This window comes from Fonsecaea pedrosoi (genome assembly GCF_000835455.1).
Source record: "Fonsecaea pedrosoi CBS 271.37 unplaced genomic scaffold supercont1.6, whole genome shotgun sequence".
Classification (NCBI taxonomy): Eukaryota; Fungi; Ascomycota; class Eurotiomycetes; order Chaetothyriales; family Herpotrichiellaceae; genus Fonsecaea; species Fonsecaea pedrosoi.
The window spans coordinates 618,879-640,103 of NW_013550610.1; the positions used below are offsets into that span (position 1 = coordinate 618,879).

The 21,225-nt window shown below is 53.1% G+C and overlaps 5 protein-coding genes across 5 annotated transcripts; 3 read left to right on the plus strand and 2 right to left on the minus strand.

The window, feature by feature from the left end:
- Positions 1-5,640: 5,640 nt before the first annotated feature.
- On the minus strand, positions 5,641-6,789 carry Z517_09173 (uncharacterized protein; the record flags this gene model as incomplete). Its single annotated transcript, XM_013425083.1, has 3 exons — positions 5,641-5,898; positions 5,983-6,451; positions 6,512-6,789. The coding sequence occupies 3 exons, from the start codon at positions 6,787-6,789 to the stop codon at positions 5,641-5,643; spliced, it is 1,005 nt and encodes a 334-aa protein (XP_013280537.1).
- Positions 6,790-9,553: 2,764 nt separating this feature from the next.
- Z517_09174 (uncharacterized protein) lies at positions 9,554-11,811 on the minus strand (the record flags this gene model as incomplete). The annotated part of the gene is made up of 2 exons (XM_013425084.1): positions 9,554-11,706; positions 11,772-11,811. The coding sequence occupies 2 exons, from the start codon at positions 11,809-11,811 to the stop codon at positions 9,554-9,556; spliced, it is 2,193 nt and encodes a 730-aa protein (XP_013280538.1).
- Positions 11,812-13,383: 1,572 nt separating this feature from the next.
- On the plus strand, positions 13,384-14,039 carry Z517_09175 (uncharacterized protein; the record flags this gene model as incomplete). The annotated part of the gene is made up of 2 exons (XM_013425085.1): positions 13,384-13,844; positions 13,904-14,039. The coding sequence occupies 2 exons, from the start codon at positions 13,384-13,386 to the stop codon at positions 14,037-14,039; spliced, it is 597 nt and encodes a 198-aa protein (XP_013280539.1).
- Positions 14,040-14,096: 57 nt separating this feature from the next.
- Positions 14,097-14,672, plus strand: Z517_09176 (uncharacterized protein; the record flags this gene model as incomplete). The annotated part of the gene is made up of 1 exon (XM_013425086.1): positions 14,097-14,672. One exon carries the CDS (start codon positions 14,097-14,099, stop codon positions 14,670-14,672), a length of 576 nt encoding a protein of 191 aa, XP_013280540.1.
- Positions 14,673-18,355: 3,683 nt separating this feature from the next.
- On the plus strand, positions 18,356-19,997 carry Z517_09177 (uncharacterized protein; the record flags this gene model as incomplete). The annotated part of the gene is made up of 2 exons (XM_013425087.1): positions 18,356-18,826; positions 18,876-19,997. 2 exons carry the CDS (start codon positions 18,356-18,358, stop codon positions 19,995-19,997), a joined length of 1,593 nt encoding a protein of 530 aa, XP_013280541.1.
- Positions 19,998-21,225: the final 1,228 nt, after the last annotated feature.

Here is a 21,225-nt window from a genome sequence, read left to right on the forward strand (position 1 = left end):
TTCATCTTGTTGCCATTCCATTGTCATCCCGGCTGCGCTGACCCTTATACTATTGCAGAGCGGTCGGTCCACGGCTGAGATTCAACGGCCGCATGTCGCGAGAGAAAGGAGTACAACGATTGACAAAGGAGAACACGTACAGACAATGTCTCTACGGAAGACGGTTTACTGAATATCGTTACGAGTCGAGGTACCCCTTCCCTACAGCCCGGTGATCTTTCTGGACGCAGCAATCCTCCCTTCCAGCTTGACACAAGGTACATCCCAAGCAAGAGTTGAGGCATCCAGTCAGCTGCAGCAGGCATGATCAAAGTAGAACCTGTGGCTAACAAGGCAATACAGGCGTTCAAGCGCGCGTTTCGTGCAGCCTCGGTACCAGTGCGACACGACCCTACCAGCATGCACTTCAAAAGATATATCGATGACGAGAACAGAACATCAAAATACAGAGCTGCCCTGATATGAATAGCACTGCATACACATCTCTGCTACTGGGTGTTGACAAGACGACATACGTCATCTGGACAGCAGCGGAGGGGATCGGAGAACGGATGCTGGTTTCCAGCGCACCAAAGAATCAGCAAATTGCCACAAGAGAAACGAATGCAACAACATTGAACAGGCCCACAGACAATATCATCTGTCAAAGCACTTGGAATATCCATCAGCCATCAGTGTGTCGGCTGTGAGTTACTCAATCCGAGGAGACGCGCTGTGCATACTGTGCCATGGCATGTCGTTTGAACTGTGCCCACCTCGGCCACCACCTACATTTCCATCCCTTCCCTCCTCGTCTCTCTGGTCCCAGAGTCAACGACAACAATCAAGAAGCATCTGAGGATTCTATACCGAAAAAAGGCCGTGTCTCTCTATCTGTCTGTCCGTGCCGTGCTCACGGCCCGCCGAATCTCGCTGGGGGGATCAGCATCCCTCTGTGAAATTATAGCAGAGCAGCACTCGACACCTTGAGTGTAGCACTCGGCGGAATACGCCATCTCCTCTTCAAGCAGAAGTAGTGAGTGTGAGTGAGTGAGTGCACCATTCCCGCCTGCGACTGGTTCTTCAAAGTGGTGTTTTTCCCTTGATTCGCTTGCGCGTAAAGAACCTGGGCAGGGATCAAATTCTGAACAACTTCGTCGACCACACCGTTCGTTGGCTTCGATAGCTCAATGATCATGCGATGAAGATCTTGCCAAGTCGCGGTTGAGACTTGGTAGGGCATTTTTGCAGTGGGATATCAGGAAGAGAGAGAACGAGGGTCATGTATATCTCAGCAAAGGGGTTGTTGACTTGTCAAGAGGCGCTAATGCACGGAGGAGGTGCACGGGCCGTAACTGACACCCACGACTCTTCGTGGCCCGTGCACCTCCTCCGTGCATTAGTGCCTCTTGACAACTCAATACGGAGATAAAACGCACCGTTGTGCCAAGCTCGTAACAGTAGATTATGATGTCAGAATAAAAATATATCTCGTCCATGGACATTTTGCCGCACCACGGTTTGAACAGATCCAGAATGTACGGACATCTGGAGAATTCCTCCGTACAGATCACAGGAGCCTAGATCCGTTGGCCACAAGATGTCGGCCCGCTCAAAACAGAGAGATTGTTGACCAGGTTGTCGATTGCCGCCAGATGCTCCTCCAAATGGTCGTGCTCGTCTTCAGTGTGGCTAGATCGTGTGGATTGCAGAATCGCGGCCGCCCGATCAAGAGTTCGAGAAACGGTGAGCTGATTCGGACGAGGAAGCAGGGTGAAGTCGACCAGAGGCATCACTCTGGGAGAGGAAATATGCGTGACTCGACACTAGCCTGAGGGCCGTACAGGTCCCGCTGATAGTGCGCCAGAGCTACCAGCAGGATTTGGAGTAGCCCCCCCCCCCCCCCCCCTGGTCATTGTGGCCGATGATACGCAGGCCATCGAAACTCGAGCCACTCCAGAGCTCTGAGGGTTTTAAGCATGGCTGGGAGCGTCATCGGGTTGATCGAAAGATGTACAGTCATCAACAAATTGTTCAACCCCGAAGACTTGGGCTGAGGTAGAGTCTCGTCCTCGTAGTCGACAAGAGGACATTTCACGTGGCGCCACGTCAAGCTCGGCGCCTCGGGTAGAGGGGCGATCCAAACGGGTTGCTCGTCTTGACCGGGGCATGGCGCAGAATCGCAGATCGGACATGCCACACTTGGGCAGAGTAGCGCTCAAGGCAGTGAAGAGGTTCTCGTACCCAGCGGTTTCTGTTTTCACCCTCAATACGCGCAGCGAGCAAAGCTCTGGCGTACGGCGGACTGTGGCTTTGAAGCCACGAACTCGCAGTCATGAAGTATTGCACGGCCAGGGGAAGATTGCCAGCGTTTTGACGAGGTCGGCTCGGTGCGGATATTCATTAGAACGCCATCCGAATGTAGGGAGAGGTAGAATCCCTGGAGAGGTTTTTGTGGGGGGGGGGGGGGGGGGGGAGGCCGCCGAGCAGGGAGGCGGCGAGTCATCGGCACAGCCTTGGTACAGCCTCAGAGGAGCGCGAGGGCCCTCCCCTATATTCTGGAAGCATGGGAGGAGAGGGAATAGCAGGGCTGATATACGCATGCTGAGCGATGAGGAGAAGAGTGGCCATATAGCCAAGGAGGACGTTGAGGCCCATTCGATGTGACACTTGCGAGGCCGAGACGGGAGTAGCTGAGTAGCTGAGTGATACGTCAGACCCTGGCATCTGTTGAGCATGACACGATCGATACAGCTCTGAGGCGTCTGATTGCTACGTGGCTTGATCGTAAGGCCGCCTCGAGCAACCGCCGATCCACTGTCCTTCCGGCTGTTGAAGTCCAAGCAGAAGAGAAGGGCATGGGAGCGCTCACAGTCGGTCGGCTGCCTCAAACGCCCTGGAGGGTGGTCTCGACAGTTAGCCTAGATATTGCAGTGATTGCCCGCTGTCACTGCGGCGTTGTAGTTACATTGTCTGACAGAGAATTTGCGTTGCAGATTGCGAGAATGACGGCAGTGAGTACAGCGAGTCAAAGGTACCGAGCGCAGAGACTTGTACCCACCAAGTCAGGCTGCGGGCCTTTACATCGAAGATTATGTAAGGCATTTATTCTATACTGTTTTAGGAAGGTAGATTGCTCGCTGACATCACTACTTTTATCACATGACTGAATGAGCCGACATCAACGAGGCCGGAAAAATACTATTCCAGGCGATGAGGTCCTCGGATCTTTTGACGGCCCGTCAATCGACTCTTGGCATTCTCAGCCTTGCTTGATCAGGCTCGCGCCCCCTGAATGCTGAAAATCTAAACGAGGTCCGAGGTCTGCCTGTCAGAACAACACGGCTTCACGACCATGCTTCTTCTCACGCTGACCACATGACGGACACGTCTGACGAGAAGTAGTGGGGCTCAGGTGGGACATTGACATGTTGGAATCTTGCCACAGACACCTCTCATGGTAAACTGGCACCATTCTCCATCTCCCACCGTGCCCTCGTCGCACGGATCGGGAATTGTGTACCAGGTGCGGTATGAAAGGTTTGATTTTCCGTCTGTCTGTACTATCTACTCGCCTGCCCTGAGACCCTCGCTGTTGACGTGCACATCAGTTTCCCACGCGGTCAAAATTGTCCGTGCTCCAGGTCCAACCATGGTGGCCGGAAGTAACTATACTTCAGAAACCCGCGCGACAACCGATCTTCTCATCTGAAACTTTGTCAAGAAGGTTACAAGTAACACTGGGCGTGAAGATGCCCCGTTCGAGTGGCGTCCCCACAAGGCCAATTGTGTGGTGGTGATCAGTAGATGCTGGTAGACTAGCGAGCCAACTGGGCGCTTGTCGTATCCATGTCGACTAATAGTGACTGTATTCTTTGCAGTTACGACATTGAGGATATAGTTGTGATTGACGTAACTTGTATCCACGGTGACTGACTGACTGAGTGAATAACTAATCAATGTGACTTGCATCCGCTGAAACATGCCTACTGCAGTCATCCGTGAATTTGCCCACGGGAATGACTGAGATCCACCAGCGGTTGAGAAACTCAGCAGGCCTCTTCAGAACTGTCTATTTGGGGTCAGGAGTCAGGCAGCACTCAAACTCTCTGCCTCTTGCCAGGCCTTCCCATGGCCAAAATCGGTCGGCGTCGGTAGAGACGAGCAAATAAAGAGAACTTCTGCTCGGGAAAACGCGTGCCGTCATATATTCCCTGACCGGAGTCCATGAGACCACTCTTCACTCCACCCCGTCACAGTTGTCTGTGTCCGGATGGAGAATGACGAGCTTGGAGAAGCTACGCGGGCAGTTGATACTACTCTCCTTCATATATGCCCTGGCTGATTGACTGACTGACTGGCCAAACTGGCCAGAAATCCCTCATTTGTCCTCTTCTCTCCTTTGACCCTTGGCACAGGGACGGACCCCTCGTTTGCGCAACGGAGTCCTTTGCCCTTTTGCCAGACAGTCAGCCAGGTAGATAGACCATTATGGCGCCTGCGCCTTAAATACATTGTTCTCTGTCCTCAGTTCTTTTCTTGTTCTCCAGCTCCAGCAAAAGGCAGTTCACATGGTCCAGCCAACAAGCCAAGCCAGGTCCTGGTTGTTTGTGATGTCTTATTCGTAGCATGGCGCGAGGGTAGGTATCACGGCAACCGTCTGCGCCGATATTGAAACAAATTTCAGCACCAAGGTTTTTTACTTGATTCGACAATGAGATCATGCGGCAGCAGCGGCGCAAGCAGTGAGCCCATCTCGTCGCGTCTCCACGAAAGCTACCCATGTCTTCGCGCATGTAATGCGTGTGTGTGTGTGTATGTGTGGCTGACTGACTGACTGGCTGACTGACCGTCAAATTCATCGCATCGATGAGACGACACGTCATTCAAATTTTGGCAGGACACGACGCTCGCGGAGACTAGATGTCATCATCATCACCACCATGTGAAAAGCTTGCTAGTTGACGCGTGTGAGATGCACCACAACGTGGCAAATCTGCGGATCCGAGCTTGTCGGTAGGTCGCGGCAAATATAGGAGGGGGCAGAACTGCGATATCAGGAGAACCAAGAGAAGGACCAGAAAAAGGGGAGAGGGGGAGGAGCGTACAGTAGATAGCTCGCTAGATGTCAGAGAAAGAGAGAAACAAGAGATACGAGATGGTAAACAAGTAAGTGTGTTGTGATGCGTAGTGGACACTCAGAGGTCAAGGGCGACGGCAACGGCAACGGCGACGGCATAGAAGGAGGGTACAGGAATAAAAAAAAAAAAAAAAACTAGAAATGTACAAGAGTCTCAACGTATAGGGCAACGAGAGTCATGGGCCATGCAGGATGAAAGGAATAGACTGACAGGCAAGACACAGAACAGCAGGTCCGAATGTTTTTTTGATTTTTCTCCCCGAGTTTGTGAACGAAAAGAAGCTATTTACTCTGAACAGTGTGCTTTGTTGGTGGTAACGCCGAGGTATGCTGACGCAGTGACCCTCAATGACACTGCGTTTTAGAGCAACACTACGCAGGCCCGTATTTGCGCGGAGCTACCACCACCACCATGTCGTCGTCGATGTCGTCAACGACATTTCCTGGATTTGCTTTGTTGGTGGTAACACCGAGGTATGCTGACGAAGTGACCCTCAGTGACACTGCGTTGTAGAGCAACACTACGCAGGCCCGTATTTGCGCGGAGCCACCACAACCATCTCGTCGTCGATGTCGTCAACGACAATTCCCGGATTTTCCGCTTTGAACGCCAACTTCAGGTACTCGCATAGTTTTGCAGTAGAGATTTTGATCTCGGTCAACTCGGCTGGGAGCGCGTTGACCATGGCTCGGATTTCCTGAGTCGGTGCGAGGTAAGCGAGCGACAAGTTGAGACCGGCAGAGTTTTGGTTTGGGTGACCGTCGGCAGTGCAGAAGACCTAGAAGTGTAAAAAGGAAAACATTAGTCTTTTTGTGCACAGGGTTGACAGACGAGAAAACAACAAAAAGAAAAAAAAACTAACCTCTTCCTTCACGAGTTGCTCGACATCGAGGCTCTTGCGGCCATCCGACAAGTCGGTCAATTTTGGGATCCAGACTGACAATGTCGCTTCGTTGCCTGCTGGGTATGGCAGCTTAAAGCCGACGACGCAACGAACCCTTCCACCAGAACCAAGTATGTAGTCCTCAGCAAGTCGGGGAAGGTCCTCTGCTCGCTGGGAATGGGCCACTTCCATGACGACTCCCGGGAACCGTGCGCCCAGATACAGCAACGAGCCATCGGGGCACTTTTCAAAAGTGTTGTCCTCGACAGTCAGAGCGAGCTTTGCCGATGCGGTATTCAAGACATTGCCACCGAACCCATCAAGGGACGGATGTTCCAAGCGTGCAAGACCGTTGAGGATATCACGTACAACCGCAGGGGCAAAGGCCGCGTGAACACGGGTTTCGCCGCCCATGGCGAATTCTTGGGTGAAGGAGGAATAGAAGGTTCTGCAGATCATCGTAGGTCAGTTCCAAATAATCGGAAAATGTGAGGTCTGAACCTCTTACTCTAGGCCACGGAACGTGTCGTCGTTATCCAAGAACTCGGTAAGCTGGTTGTAGGCAGCGGGGCTCAACGAGAAGCGTATCCAAGTGTGTGGCTTGACATGAGATGAAGACTTGAACTCTTGCACGGCACGAACTGCGTTGTTGAATTCGTCATTCACAGACAACGACAACGCCGGCGTGACTTTAGGTGCGTCAGGCTGCGACGGGGTGGTGGTGATGTCGTCTTGGCCGTGTGACTTGGGTGACGGCTTGGCGACTTTGCCATCTTTGGCGTCCATCTTGAGTGTCGCGTATGATTTCGAAGATGGTCAAGTTCAGAATGGATTGTTGTGGACGAATGTTGTTTGTGGATGAAAGTTGTTGTGTGAACGAATTTCGAAATTAGTACTAGATATATAACTACGGTCGATCATGTCGCCACTGCCCTGTTTCTCCGGCGAGGCACAGCGACAGCTTGTATATAGCACTACGGTCGATCATGACGTGACGGCCACTGCCTCGTCTCTCCCGCGACGCACCAACGCCCTTTGTCTTTGTCTTCTGCTGTGCGCGGTCACGACTGACGATCTTCACAAAGGGTTTTTCCGTTCTCCTGGCGTCACAGCTACCAGCTAAGCAGAGTGCAGATAATAGACAGAAAAGGAGGCCAAGGTTCAGTATGCGTTGTTCCCTTCAGATCACAGACCGGCAGGTAAAAGTTCAGTTGGGCTAACACTAGCAGGACAGCACCACAACGGATTCCAAGGCACGACACATCTCCTACACTACAATGCACGAATCCATTCCTTCTTGTCAACGTTGAAGCCTACACTGGTGGTCTTCGCACCGAGTGCTGGTACATATATAAGGAGGAGGAGGAGTCGGTGCTCATGTAAAGAAAGCAGAAGTGGGGAAACCGATGGCCAGAGAAAGATTGTATCGAGTCTCTTGCTTTGCTCGATCTTCGATACTCGATACAGGATGCGGACGAGTGACTCGTCACCTGAACAGCTCCCTCAGACACGGTACGTACGTGCTCAATGCTCAAAGCAAGGAGCGACGTTCTGTTGTCCACCCTTTTCACAAGTTTGACGGATGACCACGCAAAACTGAACCCCTGGTGCGGTGGGCGCACCGTTTCATCTTGTTTGTCACACAGTACCCCTCGGGAAGAGAGAACATCTCACTTGGAATGGCCCGGCCCGGCGCCTGGCTAAGCCGTTCGGACTACTACTTGGGGTGGAATGAACAAAGTTCACAGTTTCGACAATCTTTGCAAAGGTTGCCGGGTTGGCCGGGCAGGAATTGCATTCATGGCATTTGCAATACTCACACAAAATACTCTGTCAGACACGGCGCGCGCTTCTATCTGTCTTGTCTCACCACTCTGACCACTCTGGCAATCTTGCACTCTTGCAGGCACTCTCACGTCGTCAGTTCCAAGCTGAGCAAGCTTCTTCGTTTATGCGAGCTTTTCCAGTCCGCCAGCCGGCCAGTGTTTTCGAGAGGCGTTGAGATACTATTCAATAATTAGATTGCCATGGAGTGCAGAGGCGAGATATTATCTGCAGAAATATAACTGCGAGTTACCAGGTAATCCAGAGGACAAGCAGCCATTCAGTATAGTTTAGACAGGATAGGTATCCTCGCTACCTCGTAGGTGCTTTGCACGACCCTTGTCTCCTCCACACCAAGCCAGCCGAGAGCAACAGCGACCGTGCACGACAAGCATGCCGGCCCAAGCGGATTTTGAGGAGCAACCTGGCATCGACATACCACACCACCACGCTGGGCCCAGTTGACTGTTCCTTTGAGACTGTGGCCCGTAATACCGCTCGCCCCGTCAAACACGAACACCCGGTTTAATCGTACCTTGCTGTTTTGCTTGTTTTGCTTGCCGTGATCGTCTCGAATTGTGGATATCCGAGTGTCATGTCACGACCGTGAAGCCCTTCACTTCAACCTCCCACGTGCTTCAGGGCGACGGGGCTGCACGTTAACGCTGTGTAGCCGCGCAGCAAGCAGAGCTGACTCCAATATCATCGCCACTGTAGCTATCGCTGCTACAAGACAGCCGGCATGCAGACAGCCATGCTGCGGCAAGATGAGAGAGCGCGACATAGGTATGTGATGAACTCCCTGGCGAGCGGCTGCTTCCATGGGGCCACGCAGCAAGGTCATCCGTCTACGACATGGATGCATTTCGCCAGCACTTTCCATCTCACTATCCAGAGCGTGGTGTGTGACTCAATATCTCTGAGGATCCAACCTTTGCAACACAGCACGGTCAATCACAGTGACAAGGCAAGGCTGGATGTTGATTGGCAACGCGAGATAATGTCACATCTTATCTCGACTTCGGCTAGATCTTTCAGAGCCGACATCATCATCATGCGGTCTCACACAAACATGACCTTCCTACCCCTTCCTCCCTTCCCAACGTATCGAATGTCAGTCCGATCGATCAACAAGAGACCAGTTCCCACCACACTCTCTCTCCACTGTAAATACCGCACGCACGAGCGCGATCCCGGTATTCCACGCAGCCCGTGTCCCGCGAATCGTCTCGTCAAACGCGGTCTCAAAGGGCTAATCCGTCCAGCCCGACCCGAGATCAAACCAGGCGAGGGCACGGACTCCCCCTTGACCGAATGTCAATAGAAATAATGTTTTCTATCTACCTCGCTGTGGCAGCAGCGTGCAGGTGGACAATCATATCGAAACAGAAAGAAAGAACCAACGACGAATACGAACAAAACAGACAGACCGTCTGCGCAAGATAAGGCTAGGCCGGCGACAATAAGAAACACATCCCCTTTTATATCCTCTTTCTCATGAAGAACTTTCATCAAGTCGACATCATCCCAGTCCCCCCCTCTTCCGCGCGCGCCTGCCTCGTCTTCTTCTGATGAAGCCACCAGTTCGCACGTTTCCATTTCGGCAACCACTCCTGCACGTGCCAGCGCTCGGCGGCTTCGGGTCCAAGCTCTGTCGAATGCGTTTGTTAGACTTGTCTACATACTTATCCAAGTGTCCGGTGAGCAAGCACTTACCGCGGGAAAGCTAACTCGGATATTCTTGGGCCTGCGCCCATGCCTCCATGCTGGTCCAGGAGGGATGGCATGCCGGGATCGGGTGGTTCGGGATGGCGGGTCCGAAGGGGTTGTCGATGGTTACCGTGGATCCAAGGTTAGCATCAGGTCGTGAGGCCGGGAGAAGAGCTGAGGGGATGATCCCGGTCGGGGCTGGTATTGGAGTCGAGCGCATCATGGGAGTTGAGGCGACTATTGAGGTCGAGGGCGCGATCATGGTCGACGGAGCCCACCCTTGAAATGGCCGGGGGCTGTCCAAGTGCCCAGCAGCAACAGTCGGGTAATATGTCATCGGCCCTGTATTCGGCCTCGAGGCGACGAGGTTTGGCGGCTGGATTAGACTCGTCTGGGCAGTGTTTCCATGGACAGGTCTCGCGATGTCGGCGTCATCGTCATCTTCTTCTTCCAGGTACAAGGGAATGTAGCCTTCATTCTCTGCCGTCGTGACTCCTGGAGGCGCGTGTTGCTGCTGGTTTGGAAAAGCCTGTGCCGAGATTGGATGATGTTGCTGATGAGGTGGGAAGGCCCCCATCGAGATCGACTCAATGTATTGCGGCTGAGGCTGAAACCCCTGTATCGACATTGAATGGCATTGCCGGGGCATTGGAAAGGGATCCAAGGTGCTCGGTGCCGTGCTGTCGGTCGTGTTGCAGAAGGGTTCGCACTGGTGGTAGACGTCACGCTGTCCGTGGGTCTCGTAGGGAGGATAGCCCGTGTTGACCATGCCACTGTAGTCGGTCTGCACAGGCATCGTTCCCGGAGTGGGTTGATTTTGCTCGAACGTCAGCGGTGATGCTTTAAACGGAAAAGTCGATGTTTGGAATGCCAAAGACGAATTCGGTTGTTGAAGCGATGAAGCAGGTTGCTGTAAAGAAGAAGCGGACTGTTGAAGTGACGGAGCCGGCGCTTGAAACGACGAATTGGGTTGTTGAAACCATCTAGACGGCTGTTGGAAAGACGGTGCGGGTTGCTGGAAAGAAGAAACAGGCTGTTGATACGACGAGCAGGGTGCTACAAACGAATGAGCTGGAGTTGACACGAAGCTGCCCGTTACACCGCCAGGGGGGTCGGCGTAGTAGCCATACCCGTGCGGGTGTGCCAGAGCACTCGCCGGCTCACCGTACGCAGCGCCGTTGTTGTAGGCACCGTTGATGAGAGGAGCCTGTCCCACCGGTGTGAAGGCGGCGCCAGGAAGCACGTCTTGCGACGTGGGCTTCGGGAACACCGTCCACTCCAACACCTGGTGGTATCGAGTCCTCTTGGCCGTCGCCGGAGTAGTTCTCTTCTTCCCCTTGCGAGTGACGTAGAAACAGTGCTCCGGCTTTTCGCAATTATTGCATGGTTTCGCGTGATTGCACTTTTTCGCGATTTTTTTCTTCCTGCAGGCTTCGCACGCGCCACGGCGGTAGGACTGTGGGCGTGATGGTTTGATTTTAACGGACATGTCTGACTCTTGGCTTAGTGACATCGGACGCGTGGTTTCTTTTTCGGACTTGTCGTCTTCGACCTCGACGTCTTCGTGGGGCTTGACTTCTCCCACACGGAGCTTGGCTGTGTCTGAATCACCTCTGCCAATGGCGTTTGCTGCCACGCCGTGAGCCTCCTCCAACCCCAACAACGTCGAGCACACCAACGCGCCCCTTCCCCTTGTCTTCAGCTTTGCGTCATCAGCACGCATCTCGGTTTCATAACGCGTGATGTCTCGCTGCCGCTTCGGCGTCGTCGCATTGACCGGTGATTCGGTCTCGTCAGGTAACGCAGTCGTGTCATCAGGGAGCGACATCCACCCAGCAAAGGTATTGTCCGGGGGCTCGCATGCCTTTTTCAACCGTGTGCACCTGCCGCACGGAGACCCTCCATCACAGCTTGCCTTTGCGTAAAAGCAGCCGTCACATGTGTTCCGAGCGTTGCATCTCCGTTCGAATGTATGGAAGGTGCATGCGAGTTTGTATTGTTTGCACCTGTGGCACGGATATCCGCCCTCGCACCTTGATCTTGTCATTTCGCAGTTGACGCACGGCTTCCAGTCCGTGGCAAGGTCCACGGAGTTTGTGCCGCTGCATCCTGGCTCGGTGCTAGGCCCAGGTGCTGGGTGGTCCACCAATTTCCCGGCGAACGTGGGGTCTAACAATCGTTTGTTAGTCCATTTTCATGTATATCCGAAGGGGGAATAGTCAAAAAGTACGTACCTGTGACAGGCGACTCTTGGAAGGAAGATGCGCGAATCATGGTGTCCATCCAATCGGCTGAGCAGCGTCGGAAACCGGAAGGAGCGCCGCTGTCAACGCTTGAGGAAGGAAAGCGTCGAAGCTATGGAGGGATAGTCAGGGTGCGGGCCGAGGCAAAGTTCACGCGGCGAGAGGCACAAGGCGAGGAGGTGTAGGCACGGGTCTGCGCGTAGTGGAAATTTTGCGGATGAAGTGACGGCTGAGCAAGAGCGTCTACTCGGGCTGATGGACGGGACTAATAAACCACTTGATGTCAGTAGAAAATGGAAAACACTTTCCCTCCTCCCTCCCTGCCACCCCGGTCATGGTGTGCGGATATATCCTTCTCTGGCCGACTGGAGAGGCTGGTGGTTGCCATCGAGTGCTCGCAATTGGAACAGAACAGATCAAAAACTCGCATTCGCCGACGTTGGGCTCTTCGGATTGGTTGTGACGTGGTGGTGTGGTATACTGGGCAGGGGAGGGTTGTTTTTTGCTGCAAGATCCCGACCACTCGGGGGGCCTGACAACCTCTAGGTTGACCATCGAGCATTGAGGCTGTAACGAGTTTTGTTGCAGAGTGGAGAGCAGAGGTGTCTTGGCCTCATCAGCTCTACTTGTGATTGGGTGGACAAAGGCCCTTCTTGTGACTCACCATTTTAGCCTCCGTTGCTGTGAAGTTGTCAGGTTCTGATTGGCAGAGCCGCCATTCTTCCCTGGTGCTAGAGAAGATGCCATCCAGTCTCGCACAGCACAGCACATCCGAAAGCCGGTGAGTTCGTAACAATAAATGCGGCGCTGGTAGTGGCTGAGACCCAAGGAAAGCTCCTTCTCCACCCGGAAGACAGGGTGGACTTTCCGTGCGGCAGAAACGGGTGAGGAAAAGTCAAACCGAAGTGAGAAGTTGAGCTTAACGGGGAAGGAAACAGGCGCAACGGGGCGCAATGGGGCGCAATGGGGCGCTCAGTAGTGCCACAATATGACACTTGCTAGCGCAGAGCTTGGACCAATTCTCGCCTGAATTCATGCAGGATCCCGATCGGGATTTCGCATGCACTAGTCTGTAAAGGGATTAGTGAGACCGGATTGAGGCTGCCAAGTCTGACTTCTGTGAGATCCCAATCGCTTCATTTGGAAGTATCGTCTGCCCTCGCCCAATGATGGCGATTGTCGAAAGGGTCAGGCTTTACAAGGTCTAAAATACGTCCATCAGAGTTTCTGGCTTGGATTTGGGTGGCATGTAGCCAATATCTCCGTTGATAGGAGACGTCCATCCACCAATCTGGCATGGAGCCCGTTGTCGTTGTGGGGGCTACGAGTATGCTGCCTCATCGTGCCGCATGTCGCCGCCGTTTCTAGTGTTTTGCTATTTCTCTGCCAGGCTTCTCCTCCATGGTCCTGATTTTTTTTACTTTTGAACTTAACCTTTCCTCCTTTATTCTCGCTAGTCTCTTTACTTTCTTTCCTAGTCTCTACATTTTGTTGCCCCGGGGGTGAACTCACTTCCTATGCTTATCGTGGACAAGAATCGCTTCTCGCCTGAACTTTCCAGCACCGTCAGTCATCGTCGACTCAGCGTCAAGCCGAAGCCGCCATGTGGGACATCCAGATGACCCTCGGACCGGTCCGGATCGCTGTCGCCGCGGCCATTGGGGTGTATTTCCTCGGGGCCAAGTGCCGCCATGTACAGACACGCCGGCGTGATGAGGCTCCCTTTGTTTGGCTCTTGATGATCACGTTCTTTGTGGCTGCAGCCGAGCTTACCGCTTTGATTGCCCTTTGGGCCGATGGCATCTCCAAGTTCCAGCCGTTGGCCGTGGCCACCCTCTATGTCCTCGCTCTCTTGGTGCATCTCAACCACCTCTTGCCCACGCCGATCCAGGCAAACGACGACAAGACGGGGCCGTCATGGCATGCGTATGTGGGCGCCTGGACCTTCATGATCTTGTCTGATATGCTCGCCATTGTCGAGCTCGCCGTCGTACCCATATCCTCGCAGTCCGACCTCATCTTTGCCGCGGCATTGAGCCTCCGCGGTTGCCTTCTCTTGGCCAGGTAAGCGAAGACATACCCGGCTCGACACCCTCTCGCATGGCTGCTCCCTTCCCCCTCAGTATCGCGACTACCACTATAGCCAAGGCAAGCAGTGCGCAGAAAAGAAATGGACTACAAAGCAAGAAGAGGAAATGCTCTCCCACACTCCGGAGAAACATCAGCGAAGAGATCCGCGATGCTGGCGGCCGGTGGTAGTGGATGAAAAAATTCCGCATCTTCGTGCCGTGGATGTGGCCGAGCCAGCTGCCGTGGATGAAGGCGCGCATCGTCTGCGCCATCATCGTGCTCGGATTGGAGACGCTCCTGTCGCTGTGCGTGCCGGACGTGCAGGGCGCCTTTGCCCAGAGCGTCGTGCAGGCGTACACGGCCCAACACCTCGGCTCCGTGTGGAAGCCGCTCGTGCTGGTCGTGGTTGTCCAGTTCGCCAACTCGAGTAGCGGACTGTTGGCCGTGCCCACGTTGTTGTGGGCCAAGTTCAAGCTCGGCCGCAAGGCCAAAGTGCGCAAGCTCGTCTACGAGCATCTCATGAATCACGAGGCCGCCTTCCATAACTCGACGGACCCGACTGACATCAGCATGGCCGCGTCCGTCGTGGCGTTCGGCGGGGATATGACTCTGGCCAAGGCCCCGATGCGGCACCTCACGCGGATCCCCGAGCACATCATGGAAGATCTGTACAACGCCGACCACCTCCGCCGACTGCTCGAGATTGTGCCCAAGATGAAGTACGGGCCCAAGAACCTTAACCTTGACGTTAGTGGCGGCACCATCGAATTCAAAACCGTCACCTTTGGCTATCCCCCGGCTGCCGATGGCGCGGGCAGTTAGACGATCCTCAAATACTTCTCTCTCGTCGTCAACAGCGGTCACACAACCGCCCTCGTCGGCCCGTCTGGCTGCGGCAAGTCGACCATTATCAACCTCGTGAAGCGGTCGTATGATCCCGACAAGGGCACCATCCACATCGACGGCCCGGGACATCAAGGAGCTGCAAAAGGGAGAGTGAGTGACACTGTTTGCATTCTTGCTCTTACTTCTCCTTGCACTTGGATTCCCTTGCACAAATTTTCATGATGTTACTAACATATCGAACCCACCATACATGCTGTCCAAGTACATCTTCGTCATGGCTCAGACGCCGTACCTCTTCAACCACACTTTCTTGCACAATATCAAGTACGGCCGGCCAGATGCCACAGAGACAGAGCTACACGATGCTGAGACCGCGCCGGTATTCACGACACGGTCAACAGTCTCCTGGATCTCTCTTCTCGCATGATTGAGGTGGTGGACCGTGACCGTCTTGACATCATATTGTCGTCGAGTTGTTACTGACTATGCACCAGCCGTAACCGTTTGACTTACTTCTTTCTTCTTTCTTCTCCCTTCCGGGTGTCGTTAGAAGTGTCAGTCAATCAACCGACTTCTTTTACCTTCTGACTCTACCTCCGCCTCTACCTCTACTCTCCCTCCGTCTCCCTCTCTGACTTGGACTCTACGTCTGACTCTGTTCTGACACAGACAACGCCTCTCAACCATCATGGACGCCGACACGATCGTCGTGATGAAAAAGGGTGAGGACGGTGCGGCAAGATCGCCGAGAAGGCAACACACCGTCAGCTCATCCAGCGTAATGGCATTTACGCGGGATTGTGGAGGAAGCAGACTGGGGAGGACAAGGCGGACAAGGCGGACAAGGCGGAATGCGGGAAGTGAGATGTTCATCGCGTCGTTGTCTTCCAGGGACAGACGGTGATGGTGGTGGTGGTGGTGGCAGTGATTGAGATAGTAGTGACGGTGGTTATGCCGGTGATGGCAAAGATCATGATGACTATAACGACGACGACGATGATGGAAAGGAGGGTGAAGATCAAGACAAGGGACTGCGAATCCCTTGCGCGTACCCTTTATGCATTATGTCTAGTATTCTGTCACCAGGTTAGGGACTTGACGATATGTAGATGAAAGGGAAAAGGGAGAGGAAAGGGAAAAATAAAAAGAATGGGGAATTTCAGCTTTTAGATGTTTTTGAAATGGTACGACCCCGCCGGTATAGGTCGGCTGGATCGAGAACACCGACTCCGTGATAAAATATGAACAAGAAGGATAGTAATTCTTGAGGTAGCAAGTAGTTGGTTGGGCACTTGTCGTTGTCCGCAGCATGCTAATGTCCGATGATATAGGCAGAGAGGGAGAAGTGGCGGAAGATGGTGTGTGTATTTCACAAGCCCCGCGGAGCGGGGATTGATCCTCACCGTTTCGCGCGATTCCTCCGCGGTGGATAATCCTTGTTGCTCGGCTCCGCCGCGCACGTGTCGGTCTTTATTTCTTCGAAAGGCCAAGGGCATTGAGAAAGACTTTGGAAGAAATAAAGATGAGGCGGTATTGGACGAGACTGTAGGTATAAGAAAGATGAGGTCCTATATCAAAGGTGGTGCTCGCCAACGTTGATGGAATGTCTGCGTGTAGCATGGTGAGCCGCTGTCATTACTTGAGACCTTCGGAGGTTTAAAACAACGATAACCTTGGGCCAGTCGAGCATCTCGCCTGTAGCGCGTCTGCTACTTTCTGGAACATGGATGGCCCGCCTGTGCCTTTCTTGAGGTCGACATGAAGACCACGATGGCGGTCCAAAAGTGTTGTAAACCCCCGGATATGTGCTTGCAATGTGGCGTTATCATCGGAGCTGATTCACTAGCGGAGCCGTCCGTGTTCTCATACTCGGACACGCTCGTCCTCCAGCCAGCAGCGGAGCGAGCACCCAAGTCAAAGGGGTTGTCAGTAACGCTTTCCGACGAGACAACGGAGCAGTCAGCCCTGATATATGTCAAGAAGCACGACATCAATCCCACTGCCCACTACCTAAAGGGTAGCTGGCAGACCGTGATTGGCTAGTGCGTGACATAACGTCCAAACAGAGCCGGACATTATTCGCAGGATCTCGTGGTGGACATGAGGGTGGAGAAGATACCGAGCTGAGGAATCTAGCGCTTGTGTAGGAGAGCGAGCGAGAAGCCATGGACGAAGGGTCGTGTAAAGACACAACGGGGCACTATTGAAGCTGGGAGACTTTGGAATCGTTCCCGTGGCGTGAGGAGGCTCAGATAGAAGGACCTTGCTTGTCTGGGCTGGAGGATCTTGTGACTGACACTACTCTCGACCAACTTCCTCAGCAGGAGTAGGACGACGAGGACGACAGCGTGATTTGATCCATCGTACAAAGCGGACGGTTGAGGCATCGTCAAACCCTTTGCAGAAAATCTTTTGTCTTTGCGGAGTTGTTTGACGTGCGTGATTGAGGTTGAGTGATCGGCACCTTTCCTCAAGTCAGTCTGAGGCTCAATCCTGCGTGTGTGTCACAGAACTTCGAGGTCACAGACCGGGGTCATCTCACTGCTTCTCCTTGTCTGGATTCGAATCATCGTCCGTAGGAAGGGCGGTTGCAACTCATCCAGCATCGTCAGGTGAGGAAGATGGGGATGGACTGGAACGGGCCAGCAGATCGACAGCTCACAATGTCCAAGGAGAATGGCAGCAGATCATGGTGTTACGGAACACGGCACTTTTGACTGATGCGAAATGACTTGATCATGGTACAGTGGAGGCCCGCGCAGGCCAGTAGTGGTGGACTGAGGAGTGCATCCCGCACGTCTTCACAGTCATAGCCAGAGTCCACACAGCACCTGCTCTTCGGGTGCCAAAGACTGCGAGTAGTCGAGAAGACGGCATAACAATGAGCCAAGGACAGTCCCTGACAGCTCCGCTCTGTCTGCGACAACGTCAAGAAGATAAAGGGGAAAGGTCGACGTCAGGGCAGAAAGACAGCGAAGGCGTGAACTCCAGGCTACGACGGTAGCGGAACAGACGGAGAAGGACTGTCATATGCAGCAGTCGAGGTGTACTCATGTGCTGCAATTCCAGTGTCAGAGTGTGGTGAGAAGGGACCTTGGCACACGTAATCATGAGCTAGGCTTGATTTGGTAAGGACATAATGTTTAACTGCACTATCGACTTCCTAATTAGGACTAGCTAATTTAGTCTCACGTGAGCCACTCGAGCAATCCGCTTGGGCACTCCGCTTAGTCATCGAGACCTTGGCAGCCAGTTGGCTCACCGCAGACATCGTCCCGTATGAGTTTCGTGGTTCCACTGACAATGCACCGCTGACATCCACTATTTGGCTTGTAGGGTCATCACTAGGCTCTCACAATCTCTGCACCTTATCAGCGCCACCGTAAACACACAGCCTATTGTGCGTCCCTTGTCGCGCGGCTCTGTGCATCCTGCAGCCTGCTCTTTTATCGCCTTCGCTCTCCTGCGATCCCTCGACCTGTTCTCCGTTTCCTTACCCGCTACGACCTCCTGCGACACCGTGTGAGCTTTCCGCCTCTCCGATGCAATCCTTTCCATGAGCGTGTTGACGGAGACGCACCTTCATTTCGGTTGAAAATAAACCTTTTCAGGATCATTCTCTCAACGACACGCCTATTCTGAGTGTGGGCTTCGCTATGATGTCTCCTCGCGATTCTCAAAGTGATGTGGCTGTAGACAAAAGACACGAATCTGCGCAATTGGACTGGGAATACATTGAAAATGAGGATGATAATATGCTCGTGAAATTGGAATACCCACGGCTGAAACAGGAGTTTCTTGAGTATCTGGGGAGTCATACTGATGATATTGAGAAGATCGTTACCCAGCATGTCCGTTTGTCGCCCGGTCAACGTTGTACAGTCTCACCGCCATCGGACTGGCTTTGTGGAAGCTTCAACGCTTGCCTTCCGATCCACGTCAGCGGGCCAAGGCCGCAGCGACTTCTGATCAAGTGTCCTCTTCCCCATCGGCTCGGAGGAGTGACGGATCCACGGTTGTTAGACGAAAAGGTTCGCTCCGAGGCTGCTTCCTTTGCGTGGATCTCCCAGAATTGCCCTCGAGTGCCCATCCCAAGGCTATGGGGATTTGGTCTTCCCAATGGCTTGGCTGTAGGTGTCTCAGTTTTCGATCCTAAGTCAAGACTTACTCATAATCTAGTTTACCTCCGTCTCCCGACTTCCCTGGTATTTGCGTGCTTTTGAATATATGAAAAGAGGTCTAGCATGGATCCTGCGAAAGCCTTTTCATCGGCCGTTTGTTCCCCGTCGACATCCCGCATCTCTCAAATCCGGCTACCTCCTGATGGATTTCATCGACAAGAACCAAGGCACATTGTTGTCCAACAGGTGGCCACTCCGTACGGATGCCAGTGGTCAGAAACAGAATCTCTACAGAGATCTTTCCAGGCTCATGCTCAATTTGGCCCATCCATTGTGCAAAATAGGCACTTTCACGGTCGATAATGATGGTGAAGTGCGTCTAAGTCAACGTCCATTGACCCTGCAACTCGCTGTCTTGGAGAATCAAGGCATTCCCACTGAAATCTCACCAAATACATGTTATTCGCGGTCCGACCCTTATTTCCATGACCTCTTACGCTGCCATGACCTGAAATTGCAGCATCAGCCAAACTCAGTCCGGTCAAAACGTGATGCAGAAGGACAAATGGCTGTTCTAACTATCATGCGGAGTCTGACGGCGGCGTTCACGCAGCGCGATCTTCAACATGGACCTTTCATATTTCGATTGACGGATCTCCACCCGAGTAATATCTTCGTGGACGAACAATGTAACATCAAGGCAGTTGTTGATCTTGGATGGAGTTGCTCCTTGCCAATCGAAACGCAGCATCCGCCATTCTGGCTGAGCGGACACGAACTCGATGAGATGGAGGGAGAGAATGTTGCAGACTTTGATCGCACATGCAACGAGTTTCTCGACATATTTGAACAAGAGGACAGATTTGGGGTCCGTGACTCACCACTGGAGCCGGGCCTTTGTACAACAGTGATGAGAACTGCTCTAGAGAAGAAGATGCATTGGTACTGGAGCAGCTTGAACGAGCCGAGAGGCATGTACAATCTGTTCATGGATAACATACAACCAATGTTCGCCCCGTCACATTCAGAAAGGGGGCAAGCAACCCGGTTTCAGCAAACCATTGCGCCATACTGGTCCACTGCTTCTTCCGCCTTTATCGAGGACAAGGTCCGCGATCTGGAAGACTATCTAGAGCGAGTGCGGGCAAAGAAGCAGGAGTATTCTGGGCTGTGCCCGTGACTTTCAAATATTCATTTACTGTCGTTCTCCCTGTGCTTCTCCATGCTGTCCCCGTCCCGAGGATCCGCTCTGGTCTCAAACATTCTTTTGTGTGCTTCGGTAAAGGTATCCTTCGTGTCGACTGTGGCATCGACTTTGGTCATGAGTTGGTGGCCGTCTTGGCCAGACTCGATCTATCGATACGGCAATAAAACAAGGATTACCTCTTTTCCTGGGTAGGGAGATGGCTGACGGGCTCTACCTGAGTTAGGTTTGGAGTTTTGCTGACTGATCGGAAGAAATCAGAAAAGTTGAGAACGACATTGCTTCGTGTCTGAGAGTGGTACGCGATGGGTGTCCATCTGGATCTGGGTCGCTTCCGGCGCTTTCATGAGTCATGCCAGAGGGCGTAGCTTGAACATTGAACTGGACGCAGTCTTCAAGAACACATCATTCCTGGTCAGTCTTCTTTACAACAGCGTCTTACTATCGTCAGCATTGGTTTGGGCCTTGCTTACTATCCTTGCCAGTGAGGCAGCGGATCCATCACTTGTGTCTACACTCCATCACCTAGGCAGCTCCTATCTTCACCGCTGGTGTTCTGGCAGAGCATCGCATCTAAGCCGATTCTTTGCGCAAGATCATTTGTCATCTGTTCCCAGATACACGACAGAGTCTGTCTTTTGACCACGGGGCAAACGGGCCTTAACGCTGGTTCCACAAGGCGCCAACTCTTCTACCGGATGCCGTCTTCATGACTAAGGTCTCTATAAAAGACAAGAACGGTCCTTTCGTTGGGGGTCTCGACGTGACTTTGCAACCTCGCCCGGTGCATAACATGAATGTGTACTCACGGACCACTCTGAGTGCGTGCAACTATCTGCCGTTCTGATTCTTGCTGGAGCGACAACACGCTCTTGCCTGACCTAACCATATACATCGAGCCTCCTGCAGTTGTCAACGGCGCATTCAGGAACAGATTCAGAAGCCCACCGTACATCTACAGACTAAAGATACCGGCCGACCATCCATGTATTGTTCTTCACTGGGAATCGGAGTGGGTGGACAGGCCGATCTTTCTGGATATTGACGAAGGACTCGGTATTGCTCTCGATAAGGACTTTCTATGCAAGCCAGCCTGGCGATACCTGAACACCCTTGGCCAAGCCTTAGAGTCTCCGAAGACGATGAAGTGGGAGGAACTCGACAGCTTGTTGGCAGCCGCGTCTCCATTCAATTATCATCCGCC